This window comes from Acanthisitta chloris, unplaced genomic scaffold, assembly GCF_000695815.1.
Source record: "Acanthisitta chloris isolate BGI_N310 unplaced genomic scaffold, ASM69581v1 scaffold33778, whole genome shotgun sequence".
NCBI classification, from domain to species: Eukaryota; Metazoa; Chordata; class Aves; order Passeriformes; family Acanthisittidae; genus Acanthisitta; species Acanthisitta chloris.
In genome coordinates this window covers 26,131-39,547 of record NW_008689238.1, presented here as the reverse complement: position 1 = coordinate 39,547, position 13,417 = coordinate 26,131, and the positions used below count along the sequence as shown (strand labels likewise).

The following is a 13,417-nucleotide window of genomic DNA, read 5'->3' as shown; positions in this document are numbered from 1 at the left end:
CAGGAATGTTGCATTTGATTCTGGAGGGTGAAAAATATGATTCAGAATCTCAGAGTGGTTTGGGTTGGAAGGGACCTCTAAAGGTCATTTAGTTCAGCCCTCTGTCATGGGCAGTGATATCTTTCACTAGATCAGGTTGCTCAAAAACCATTCAACATGACCTTGGACACTTCCAATGATGAGGCATCCACAGCTTCTCTGGGCAGCCTGTTCCCATGTCTCACCATGCTCATCATAAAAATTTTCTTCCTTATGTCCAATTTAAACCTACCCTCTTTCAGTTTAAAACCATTGCCTCTTGTTCTGTCACTACAGGCCCTGGTGAAAAGTTTTTCATTCTTTCTTATAAACCCCCTCTATAATTTGAAAGGTCACAGTAAGGTCATCCCGGAGCCTTCTTTTCTTCAGGCTGAACAACCCCAACTCTCTCAGCCTGTCTTCATGGGAGAGGTGCTCCAGTCCTCTGACCATATTTGTGGCCCTACTCTGGACTCACTCCAGCAGGTTTATGTCCTTCTTCTGTTGGGGACCCTAGACCTGGAGATAGCACTCCAGGTGGGGTCTCAAGAATGTAGTGTCAAGAGGCAGAATCTCCTTCATCAACTTGCTGGCCATGCTTCTTTTGATGCAGGCCAGGTTATAGTTGACTTCCTGGGCTGCAAGCTCACAATGCCCAGTCACGTCCAATTTTTCATCCACCACTACCCCCAAATCCTTCTATCATTCATCCTAATCAATGGAGGCTATTGATTAGGATGAAAGGGCTGAGGGACAAAGCTGTGTGAAGTTCAACCCTCTGAGGTGTCTGTGGATACCTCTCTGGAATTGGGATAACTAAACTACACAAAGCTGCTATGCAGTTAAAACAGCTGGAAAAAAAGTGTTCTAACCCAAAGGCAATTAACAGTTGAAAAAATACGTTCATGTTAAATTCAGCGAATACTAGGGAGCATTCATAAAACACTGTTTTAATTAACTTTATTAGTATATTTAAAACATAATGGAACTGAGCTTACATTTTTTTAGGCCAATTTAAGTTGAAAGCTTTTAGAAAGTACTTTTGTTTTTTATGTGCATTACACAGTATTTTGTAGAGTGACATTGATATTAGTCAAAGTGGGCATGGTGACGCTGTGATCTTTCCACAAATTAAGTTAAATTAAACTATGGCTCTACCAGTTGTAAAAATGGTAAGGATATTCCTTAAGAATATTTGCAAGGCATAGGACCAAAGAAAATCATGGACAGTTAGGAGATGAAGATTGAACTAAATAAAAAGCTCCAGTAGTCCAGAAATAGAATCACAATCATTCCCTGTACAGATTTAATTAATTTTGTCTCTCAGTATGTGGCTTACATTATATGTTTGTCTGTTTATCAAATACAAATTGGGTTTTTTATTTTTTTTCTGTTGGTGTTTTTTTTATTTATTTTAATCAGGTTTGAGGGCTGGTCTAGCTGCTTCCATTGCAGGAAGTTCAATTATTAGCAAAATGTTGCTAGCAAACATCGATCCATTTGGTGCTACGCCGTTTATCGACCCGGATCCAGATTCCCTGTAAGAAATATTTTTTTCCAAATGTACTCTTTTGCTTTACTTTTCTTAAGGGCTTTTTTTAACATTTTTGTAGCCTTTTTTTTCATTATGAAGTTTTGTTTGCTATCATTTGGCAGTAGACCTCAAGTTGGATTGTCCTGTTTCAGTTATAACTATTGCTAAATTGTTTTGCAGCAGTAGAAATAATAAGAGACATTTACTCATTTATTCCTTGCTCATTGGGAGGGGGAAGACAGTAGTCCTTCAGAGCTAGGGTTTTCTGCCCAAACTGCTGGTCTGAATGCAAGCTCAGCATACAGCAAGATGTTGAAGCACGTCTGGACACTTTGTAGTGGAGAAAGAAGAGTGATCCCCTAAGGACTGGAGCACTGAGGTGGAAATTTTGTGTCCTAAGCTGTCTTTGCTTCTGAGAACTGGGTGTAGCATTGACAGAGACGTAAGAATGGCACCTGTGTTGTTGGCTGTGGCTCCCCTAAAACAAAGTCCTGCAGCGCTCGCAGCATCAGCCAGATATCTAGCACCAGCAAGCCTAAACAGAACCTGGGTGCTCAGCATGGTGTGGTGCTGCTGCCAGAGAGCTGGACCTTGGGCAGCTCTTTCATCATATCCCACTGTTGTCTTGGGTATAGTTGAGATAGTACGGGATGAGGGTGTGGTGCAGTTTCTCCTTTGCCCTAGGGGAAGTAGCTTGCAGTTGCGATGGAGCTATCAGCCAGCCTGTCGCTTTCACCACTCGTGGGTTTCATCAGGGAGATTCAGAGTAAAGATCTCTTGAAGTCTCTTGGTTGATACATCTGTTCTAAGACCAACCACAGTTTTGGTCAAAGATGTCTGTGTGTCCAGGTTCTGTATAAATATGCACCTAATCATCTCTTTTCCTCTAACAGGGAGGGATATTCAGAAAAATGTGTCATGAACAACTACTTTGGAATTGGGTTAGATGCAAAAATTTCACTAGAATTTAATAACAAGCGAGAAGAGCACCCTGAAAAGTGCAGGTAATATGCTTGTCAGTAACAGAGCCAACATGTTTTCATTCTTTTCCTTATCTCTTTATTTGAATTTCTTAACTTTTTATCTTCCTACAAACACTAGACATAATAATGTGTGTATTTCTCTATATGAGTCTTGTTTTGCCTGCTTTCAGAAGTCGGACGAAAAACATGATGTGGTATGGAGTTCTTGGCACAAAAGAGCTACTGCAGAGAACTTACAAGAACTTAGAACAGAAAGTTCAACTTGAGGTAAATTTTGTTTATGGCCAGAATGAGCATTTTTACTTCCACAATGCCTAGTCAAGAGTATAGGCATCTTTTGCAAACCTTTAAGAGTCCTTGTGTCAACCCAAGCTGACCTCAAAGGCACTGAGTAAAGACGTGCTATGTAAAAGTTGATTCTCCAGTGGTTTTTTCTGAGTAAAATGTCAGTACTTAAAGATCACAAAATACCCAGTATAATGTTTCTTGTAATTACTGGGTTGAAAAAAATAGTAATTGTATAGGTAGGATATAGTTCTTAATGTTGATTGCATCAAAAGGGAGACAGGTTCATTTTAAAGTATCTGAAAGCTTGGGTGCATGTATAGGGAAAGCACACAGTTCAAGATTCCTGACAAAAGAGAGAAGATTCTGAATGTGCATCACAAGAAGCCCAGCTACACAAGTAGACAGCCACTAGAGAAAGTGTCAGAGACAGTGACACAAAAGAAGCAAGATATTATCACAGCAACAACAAATGTGATGTCTAAACATAGTTATTTTTTGTCTTTTAAGTTCTAGCATGAAATCTAAGTCTTCGTCATGATACTGGGAGCTTAAAGGAGGTTGCAGTGATTTAACAAATGCATAAGTTGACTACAGGATGGTTACCATTAATATCTAAGCTGGATTTTGACAGAGAACATACATAATTTCTCTTTTTACTTCATGCTAAGTATTTCATACGGAAGTTTGTGATATTTATGGAAGGGTAACTTTTTATGTTGAAAGAACACTGTTTTCAGTTTTGGGCCCCTCACTTTAAAAAGACATTGAGGCATGGGAGCAAATCCAGCAAAGGGCAATAAGGCTCATAAAAGGTCTAGAACACATGTCATATGAGGAACAGCTGAGGGAATTGGATTTGTTTAGCCTTGAGAAGAGGTGGTTCAGGAGTGACTTCATGGCTCTCTACAACTACCTGAAACGGGTTGTAGGGAGGTGGGGGGTGGTCTCTTCTGCCATGCCTGCAGTGAGAGGACTAGAGGGAATAGCCATAAGCTGAGGCAGAAGAGAGTCAGATTAGATATTAGGAAAAAAAATTTCTCTGTTAGGGTGGTCAGGCACTGGAATATGTTGCCCAGGGAGGTGGTGGAGTCACCATCCCTGAAAGTGTTTAAGAGGCATTGATCTGGTGCTGGAGGATATGGTTAGGGGTTACAGCAGAGTGACAGGCTAATCATTGGACTTAATGATCTTAGAGGTCTCCTCCAACCTTGATGATTCTATGAATAATTCTAGGTTACTGGAACTCTTTCTCACTCATCCGAGATTTAGGAGGATTTTGTCTGGTTGCAGCAGATTCCTGCTAGCTAAGGATTGAGTAATTATCAAGGAGTTATGCAGGAGTTAGCAAATATAATGACAGGAGAGAACATTATGTATGCTGCAGATAGAATTCTAATTTCAGGATCTTTTGAATCAGATTCAAATAAGGTTCAGTAATGCATTCACCACTGACCTTTCCATAATAATTTTTTAATATTTCTGGAAGCAAGCCAGCAAGTTGAAATTTCATATTTATTATTGCCTTGCATAATATTAGCCTTATTCAGGAGTGGGAGGCAGACCTCTGCTATGATACAAATGGCTGTGCAGCATCTATTAATATTGCATTATATTTTGGATACTGTCACATCTTGATTAAAATGTTGAATGCTGGCTTGTTGCTGAGATCAAAGCATTAAAAGAGTACACTAAGCACATTCTGGAAATAATTTTGCATCTCTTTCTCCTCCTGATAAAATTGCTACAGATTTTGTCCTTGTTTCCTGGGGATTTCTCTTTAATTTGTATAATATTAAGATCCTTCTGTGGGACTCAGAACATACAGTAAGCTAGCAATCTTCTTTAAAGGCAACTTGACCTGCAACATCATGATCCATAAAATGACATTTGGGTCCGGCACTTATGGCTTTTTGTTAATAACCTTCTGCAAATCCATGCCTGTGGCACTGCTGCAGGGCTTCACTTCTGTCTCCCAGGGAATGGTTTGAGATCACTGGGCTCACCTCTGCAGGCACTTGTACTGCTGTAAGTCAAGAGTGATTTCACTGGTGTCTGTAAATTTACTCCTGGCCTAAAGTAAGGTGGGATTGACCTACATCATCCTGTGATTGTGCAGAGTAGGACTTGGAGTTACTTATGGGTGTTGGAAGATAAAGCAGTAAGAAAGAAGGGCTGAACTGCTGGACACAGGAGCAACTTCTTACCTGCAAAATCAACATCTCTTAGCCATGGCCAGGGTAGCAACTGTGGACTCATCCTAGATTTGTCTTTGCACTTTTGGGAGGAGAGTGAAGTTATTCTTACAGGAAGTCAACAATGCATGCTAACAACACTGGCTATTCACCACGTTTGTGGCTGGGCCAGAAATATTCTCTGATATTTTTGATGCACACACCTGCCTCATCCCCAGCTTAATGGATTTACCTAAATAACGAGTATGTTGCAATTTTGGGAGTGCTGGTATAGGATGGAAGACTAGTTACTGAATGGGTAAATGAATCTTTTTGTAGTGTCCATGGCAGTGTTACTGTCTGCATGCAAGGGAGATTGGTTTTTTTCACGGCAAAAAGGTTTTTAATCCTCGATACTCAGACCATGGTCTAAGTGCGTGAGGAATTTCTTGGCAAGGGATGTGAAAGTGTTTCTTTGAAGAGTCGTGTAACGCTACTGCTGTAGGTACTATAGCATGTAGATCTACATGTTTTTCAGCTCTGCACAAATGGTTCGGAAGATTGGGCAGGTTTGTTATAGAGCTGCTTCACAGCATAGAGGGAATAATTCTGTGTCAGACCTGTTAATGACTCTGTCCTGTCCTGCCAGCTCTGTTGAAGGTTCATGTATTAAAAATAGTTGATTATTTGTATCATATTATTTATATACTGAATGAGATTTTATCCCTTACAGTGTGATGGACAGTACATCCCCCTGCCAAGCCTGCAGGGCATAGCTGTGCTAAACATTCCCAGCTATGCTGGTGGGACTAATTTCTGGGGTGGAACCAAAGAAGATGATGTAAGTAACATTAAAGAGAAGTAAGCTACTGGGCGAAACCCGCAATAAATATCATGAACTGCTCTTGTCATGTGATTTTAATAGTAGTAGCATATAGTTTGGATAACAACTCTTATTCTGGGAGGCTGTCTCAGTTTAACCTGTATTGTCTTGTTGATTTTTTTTTTTTTACTGAAAATATGTCGCATGATTTTTCACTATCTATTGTCTTCTATCATGTCCATTCCAGCAAAATGTTCATAATAAAGCATAATGATTTTTTTAAATGGCTCTATGAGTATTTTTAGAAACTAATTTTATAAACAGAGGCAGAAATAATTTCTCTCTATATTGTTTTACAGGCACCTGTAAATAGGATTTCTCAAAGCATAGATTCCTCTGCTTGCTATATTCTAACAATAAGCAAGGTGGACAGGATAATCAGTCACAGTTTATACCTGAATTTTCCTCCTGTTATTCAAACAGCATTGCTGTAAGGGTTGGTGATTCAGAAAATGAGGACTGATGCATTCAGTGACTGATAATTTCATTGGATTAGTAAACTGATTTTTAAATATTGTCAATGAGCTTCTAAAATACTTCAAGGTACCTTTTTTCCCTTCTTCCTTTCATCTCCTGAGGACCATTACACTATATGGATTCCTAAATGACTCACAACTTGGAGCAGTGTTACTTCTTCTATCCCCTTTGCACACAGTGCAACAACTATAATTACTAGCAGATCATCCTAGTCCTGCATGTCCTGATTTAGAGTGTGTGAGGTGTGAATTGCCTAAAACTGTAGCTGCAAACTGGCTTGTGATTCTAGTGTAGACAATCCAGGAGTTCTTTTTTGCCAAAGAGTTCTGGGTTTCTTGTGAGTTGTTATCCTTTGCTTATATATGTATACATATTATATGCTTTATATGTATATATATATATATCTATTGTACAGTGCATATATAGTCTCAATAATACAGTTACATATCATTATAATATGTAATAGGATATGTATTAGATACACTATATGCTATATATTAATAGCATATTATTATCTATTATGTATTGTATAATGCAAATATATGTGCACACATATATGCTTTACGTTTGTATAGATATACACACATATATAAAACAAGTGAAAAAGGACATTTAAAAATGCTTCGATGTCCCATTCTTATTTTTGGTATGTCAGAGGATGGTAGTTGTGTTTTTATTTGGCTGTGGATACCTAAAATTTTTATTTTTTCCATGTTCATATTCATAACTTGAAAGAAGCGCTAACATGTTTGCTCTGGGCAGAGTTAGGAGCATAATTCACTGCTTCAGTGCAATCTTGAATGACTGATCATCAAGAGGTGGTGGTGGTGCTCTGAAGTGCTGCTGGTTCTGATTCTCTGGACAAATGGACAAAAGAAAGATGTTGCCTTGACAGCTGTGACTATTCCTGAAATGTTAGTAGTGAGCCAAGCAGTGCAGCTGCTGACTTGGCTTGCAAACTGGCTTGAGCAGGGCTTGTTAAGGCACCTTTTTTTGGTGTCCAGAACACAGACTGGAGATATGGCCTGGAACACAAAAGGAGTCAACTTGAATGTTGACTTTTAAAAAAAAAAAAAAAAAAAAAAAAGGTTTTTTAAAAACAAAGTTTGGTTTTCAGTTCAGATATTGTTGGTGGAGAGGTAATAGACTCGGTTGTGGTTTGCCTGTCCTTTTGGTAAAATGGAAACACGTAATAAATGAAATTTCACAACTACTTTTTCTTAACTCATGCAAGAACTAGCACTGTAGATGTCAGTTACTGGATAAAAAACTCTCCATACTTTTTACTTTGGAATAACAGAATCACTGTCTTTGCTCTTTGCAAGCTGTTCACATACTCATATGAAAAATGGAAATTTTTCCTTCAAAACAATCTAGATCCAGTAAAATTACACTTTAATTCTTTGACACTTACCTGCTCAAGATCTGATCTATCTGTGCAGTCCTGGAATACTCTGAAGGGATGTGCTACCTGGATATGAGACAAACTGTAGCAACTGTGATGTGCAGCCCTTTCCCTGAGAAGTCCTCCTCAGCCTCCTGGCCAAAACCACTGCTCACTGCACTGGGGTGAAGGTGGCTCTCCCTGGCTTGGTGGGCAGCAGGGACCAAAGTCCCTCACGCTGATCTCCTTCCTCTCCCTCCCTCAGCTATTGCTGCAGACACTACGTGTAGATTACACAGTACTGGATCTGCATCCTCTTATTCTTCACCTCCAGGAAATCTTCCGTCAGGGGCTAGGACCTAACTAGTTGTGCCTTTGTGCTTCTTTAAGGGTTTTTCTCCAGTCTGGTCTCAGCTGTGCCTGCCCAAGATGTGAACTGAGGTAGTCCAAGTAGTGCTTAGAGAGTTGATCTCTCTATCCATTAAACTCTTACTGGAGTGATTTCACCTGCTGATTTTTCTCCCTCATTGCTCCCTATTGCATATCAAGATGAAATGGCCAAGCTTCAAGTGACCTTAGTATGGTATCACCTGCCAGACCCAGCTGAATTCCAGCCAAAGCCTTGTCCTGCAGCTGAACTCCCCAGCAGGACACCAGATGGCAATGGCACATGAGACTTCTTGCCCTTTGTGTGAGCTTGTTTAAATTTAGCACCTTGGCTGGATATGAGGACATTTGTTCCATACAGCAGCTATTTTCCTACTTAGAGTGAATAATTATATACAGCACAAACAGGATCCTCTTCAGTATCAAAGCTGTGTTAAACAAAGCAGTGTGGACTCAGATGTTGGTTTCCAGAAAATTCAGAATATACAAAGATAAGCACTTCTGAGACAAACAGGGCACTATTACGTCTCTTAGCCTCAAGAACCTCTTAGATATTAAGTCCATTAACTAAGGAGAGATTTGAATTGGACTTTTATCTTGCCATGAAAAACATTTCTTAATCTGCGTGCTGAAATATGCCATCCTTCCTATATAAGGATATGCCTTGTCATTCAGATATTTGAAATTCTATTTGCATTGCTGTTTTAAAATAATCTTTGCCTGTAGTCTGTGGTGTCTTACTCCTATGACTCTGGAGAGACAGTGTGCTTATTCCATAGTAAATAAGTTAGAGCATTTAAGTGTTAAAAATGAATATGCAAATAAATCTGTGTTTCATTGAACATGCAGTCTAAGCACTAGATTTACCATCACAAATAGAATACTTTTTTTTATTCTGCAGATATTTGGGGCTCCGTCGTTCGATGATAAAATCTTAGAAGTTGTTGCAGTATTTGGCAGCATGCAGATGGCAGTTTCAAGAGTCATCAAACTGCAGCACCACAGGATAGCTCAGGTTTGTTCTTTACTTGCAAGCACACGACGTGGTTGGCAGCAGTTTGGGATGCTGGCAAGTAGAGTACTCTTGATGACCACCACCCTATACATTAATAACGCACTGACATTGTTTTGCTTTTAACGGGTAACAAATTGTCTTCAATGATGAATGAAGTATAAAAGTGCTTAATTGTTGCAACAGTCCTGGAGGGAAGCCAGAGCTCCTAGTAATCAACAAATTTCAGGTGGCCTGTCAGTTTCATTCGTATTTATTGCTCCATAAAATAACGTTTGTTCTTTTCCAGTGTCGGTCAGTAAAGATCACCATACTTGGTGATGAAGGAGTTCCAGTGCAAGTCGATGGAGAGGCATGGATCCAGCCCCCAGGAGTTATTAAGATCATACATAAAAACAGAGCTCAGATGCTAACACGAGACAGAGTATGTTGCAGAAAGAGATACCATTGCTAACATCGGTTTTTGTAATAATGTGGTTCAGTTATAACATGAACAAAACAGTGCTTGCAAAAATGTTTTATGGCTATTTATGTAACTCATACACTTGCTTACAGTTATATAATTTCTACAGTAAGAGGGATAGAGAATTATTGTTTTGTGTAAGTGACAAAGCTTTGTTAGCTTTTATTGGTTTTATTACTGCTATTCCTGTATCCATATTAATATGTAGTAAGAATGATCAACATTTTATCTGTTCGTCCCTCCTTTCCCTTCTCCTCTACTGCTTTTTATGCTACTACTTCGAGGTGTATTACACCAATTGTATACTAGAATTTTTAGCACAGTAGCATAAATAGCCAAGTTTTCTTATGCCCATTTTCTAGAAGAGCTTTCTGCACATTTCTCTCCTGACTCTATCTCTCTGTCCTACTAATCCTTCCTCTCCCCCATGACCCAGTCTAAGACAGAAGAGACAAGAGGAGAACCTTGTCACAAAGTCACTGGGAGTTTATACTTGTCTAGGATTATTGTGTGAAAGGTGGTAACTGTCCCTCAGTTCTCCGTCCACTGACTGGATGTTGAATTTAGGGTGGATTTAATGGAATTTTAACTCCATTTTAGTAAATTTGTAACTTTCCCCACCATTTTGAGTGTTTCAATCTTGTATTAGTTTCAGATTTCAGTCTTGCTACCTGCACAAAATGTTCTTGCATTAGAGAATCAGAATCTGGTTAGGTTTGAAAAGACCTGTAACGTCACTGAGTCCAACCATTATCACTGTCTTTGTGTTCTTATTGTGTTGGAAGACACATTTTGAGGATGATGGGGAGGAGATAGAGCTGTCAGAAGTTACTTATACTAAGTTTAAAAAAATTAAATGTAAACTTATTATTCATGCTGATTGTATTATTTATCTAAAATTAAATCAAGCAGTTGTTTATTTGTTACATTCATTTTAACTAAAATATTGTCTAAAATGTAAAACTAAAATTTTTAATAAGTAAGAATACTCCAAATGCTGTGAACTGAATGTATAATTCATTTTGATTAGGCCTTTGAAAACACCCTGAAGTCTTGGGAAGATAAACAGAAGTATGATTCCTGTAAACCTGTCATTCGATCTCCCCTGTACCCTCAGCAAGCTGTTGAGTTGGCTACAGAAGAAGAAGTTACACAGATCCAGCTGTGCTCACAAGCTGCAGAAGAACTTATTACCAGGTACAGTAAAAATAAGTTTGGATTGGCAAGCTAGACACCAAGACTGAATTATTCATGCAAATGCATACACAGACTTAGAAGTGTATATTTTCCCTGGGTTTTTTGATTGGTTTTTTTGCCACTGTATCAGTTATTTTATTCTGATTTTAAACTTTTATTTTAGTTCTGAGGCTCAACCTGTTTATCTGTGCTTTTCTTATGTATTTCTGTAATTTTATTTGTGTGTGTTTGGGGTTTTTTTTCTTGTAAAAACCAAGTCTGTTAAGTAGCAGTGGAAATGGAAAACTGGAAAGCATCTTTGCAGAGACTGAAGATTCTTGTTTCATGGAAAAGCAAAAACATAATTATTGGAAAAAGCTTTAGAAGTCAACAGGATGAACAGTTCAGTCATTTGTATGGTTGAGAGGATAATGATAACGGTATAAAACTGATCCTGTGGCCTTGCTTATTTTCAAGCACTGCTTTCTTCCTGAGTTGAAGATATTTTAATAAAGAAGACACTTCAATTTTCACACCAAAATTTTTAAAAAACCTTAATTTTTGTAAAGATTTTTTTAAAAATCAGAACATTTTATGAAGCTGCTATTCAGTTCATCATGCTAACTACTTACTTTTAGCATCAAAATCCCCGATAATGTCAGAAAGGAATTGAAGAGCTACATACTCTTTTTATACTGTACTGGTGACCTAAGTAGACATGGAAGAATAATTTAGTTTATCGATTACCCAAAGTGAAGTTTAGCCAAGACAGTTAAAAAACTTTACGATTCTAGAGATGCTCTGGAAGTTGTAATTACATAATCTCAATCCCATAATCTCAAATGATTGCAGCCAATTTTCATGTCACATCTCAAGGATATGCCTTGATAAATAGGTGTAGTGGTTTTTAAGATAACTTCAAGCAAGTTATTTTATTATGCTAGAGTTTTCCTCTATAGCTTATTTGAATTACCAGCCCCAACATTTTTGTTATTTTTTTTTGCATAGAATTAGTGTTCTAAGACAAATAAAAGCATCTCAGTATTTTGTAGCAGCATAAATAATCTGTGTGATGGATATTATATGAGGTGCTGTATTGCTTGAAGAGATACTTGCATTTCAACTTTTGTTATAAAGTATTATTTAAAAGTGTTTGATGAAGCACATCTTTGTGTATTTTCTCATCTGATAAAGTTCTGTGCTCAAGAATGATTCTCTAAAGAAAGTAAGAAATATTATTCTCCTTTTTATTATTTTTGTAGGATCTGTGAAGCAGCAAAAATACATGGCCTCTTGGAGCAGGAGCTTGCTCATGCTGTTAATGCATGTTCACATGCATTAAATAAAGCCAACCCAAGGTTTCCTGAGGTAAAGGAAAAACAGAGATTTATCTATGAGTAAATAAGATATAATAGCTGGGTGCATAAGCTTGTAACACAGGAGCTGTATTGTACTCACTGCCCCCATATTAAAACAGGTTGGATGAGAAGGCAGAAGATTCAGTTTCTGTATTCATCAGTGTCCTCCCCAGCCGATAGTCTCTTATGTGAATGTTGGGTGTTGGGACATTAATGACACTTAAAACACAGACCCTCTGGGTGTTGTTGCAGTGGGGAGTGAGCAGTCAAACAAGAGATGGGGAGTTTGGACGTGGTAAGAGTATGACCATTGCCTTCTGGAATCTGTCAAGAATTTATTTGCTCCATCTGCAGCTGTGGTCCACAGCCAGGGGTGCTCCCCCTGAAGTGAGGTGCTTATTAAATCAAGTGAGGTGGTGCAAGCAGCAAAAACAATAGGCAAAGTAAACTCACATCTGCCTGCAGACAACTGTGTAGGCATGTCCTCAGAGAGTGAGGCATGACAAAGGATGAATTAGATCTGTTACTATATAAAGGTCAATTTCTGTGGATGCATTCATGGAAATTTTCATGCTTAATTGCTATCCAGGTTCTATCCAGTGAATGCAAAGGTACTGATGGGAAATTAGTGTCCTGGTTTCTCTCTTCACACTGGATAATCTGTTTTCATGGACTGGACTCAAAAAAGATTTATTAGGTATAGGCTGTCTATATCTAACCTAAATTTACATGTGGTGAATATAGGACTTGACTTTTGCTTTTTGAAGTATGGCTAGTAGCTTACTTTTGTTAAGAGTAAGGTGAAAAATTGAGTTCAACAACCACTGTCAAATAAGACCCACAACATTTCTGATGGCCTTTGTCATCCATAAAAATCATGGATTCATCTCAGAGGTGGCTGGTCACTTGATGGTCTTGTATAAGGCCATACTAAATGAAGTTGGGGAAAAGACAATAAATAGATACTACATTTTTGTTTTCTGTTCTCAGTGTTGAAGAAGGTGTTGGTCTAGAGCTAAACTGACATGTTTCTCCTAGGAGAGGGGGTTTAAGTTCTCTACTCTAAGCCCAAAGTACTTATTCTCAGCCTGACTTGCATCACTTCAAATAATGTTTATGCTTCTTTTTCCCCAGAGCCTTACCAGAAACACTGCCATGGAGATAGCTGTTAATGTGAAGGCCTTACATAATGAAACAGAATCTCTGCTAGTAGGAAAAGTTCCTTTGGTAAGGTCACAAAGCACATAGTTTTATTCCTTCATTCATATTATCTGTGATTTGTT

General features: G+C 38.4%; 1 protein-coding gene across 1 annotated transcript in view; it reads left to right on the top strand.

Moving 5' to 3' along the window:
- The window catches only part of DGKH (diacylglycerol kinase, eta), a 49,505-nt gene that overhangs the window by 23,999 nt on the left and 12,089 nt on the right, over positions 1-13,417 (top strand). Inside the window, exons 15-23 of the mRNA XM_009081341.1 lie at positions 1,441-1,558; positions 2,446-2,556; positions 2,706-2,802; positions 5,728-5,835; positions 9,027-9,140; positions 9,427-9,561; positions 10,631-10,797; positions 12,039-12,144; positions 13,269-13,361. Of these exons, the coding sequence (XP_009079589.1) occupies positions 1,441-1,558; positions 2,446-2,556; positions 2,706-2,802; positions 5,728-5,835; positions 9,027-9,140; positions 9,427-9,561; positions 10,631-10,797; positions 12,039-12,144; positions 13,269-13,361 (1,049 nt within the window). The remainder of the gene's footprint in view (positions 1-1,440; positions 1,559-2,445; positions 2,557-2,705; positions 2,803-5,727; positions 5,836-9,026; positions 9,141-9,426; positions 9,562-10,630; positions 10,798-12,038; positions 12,145-13,268; positions 13,362-13,417) is intronic.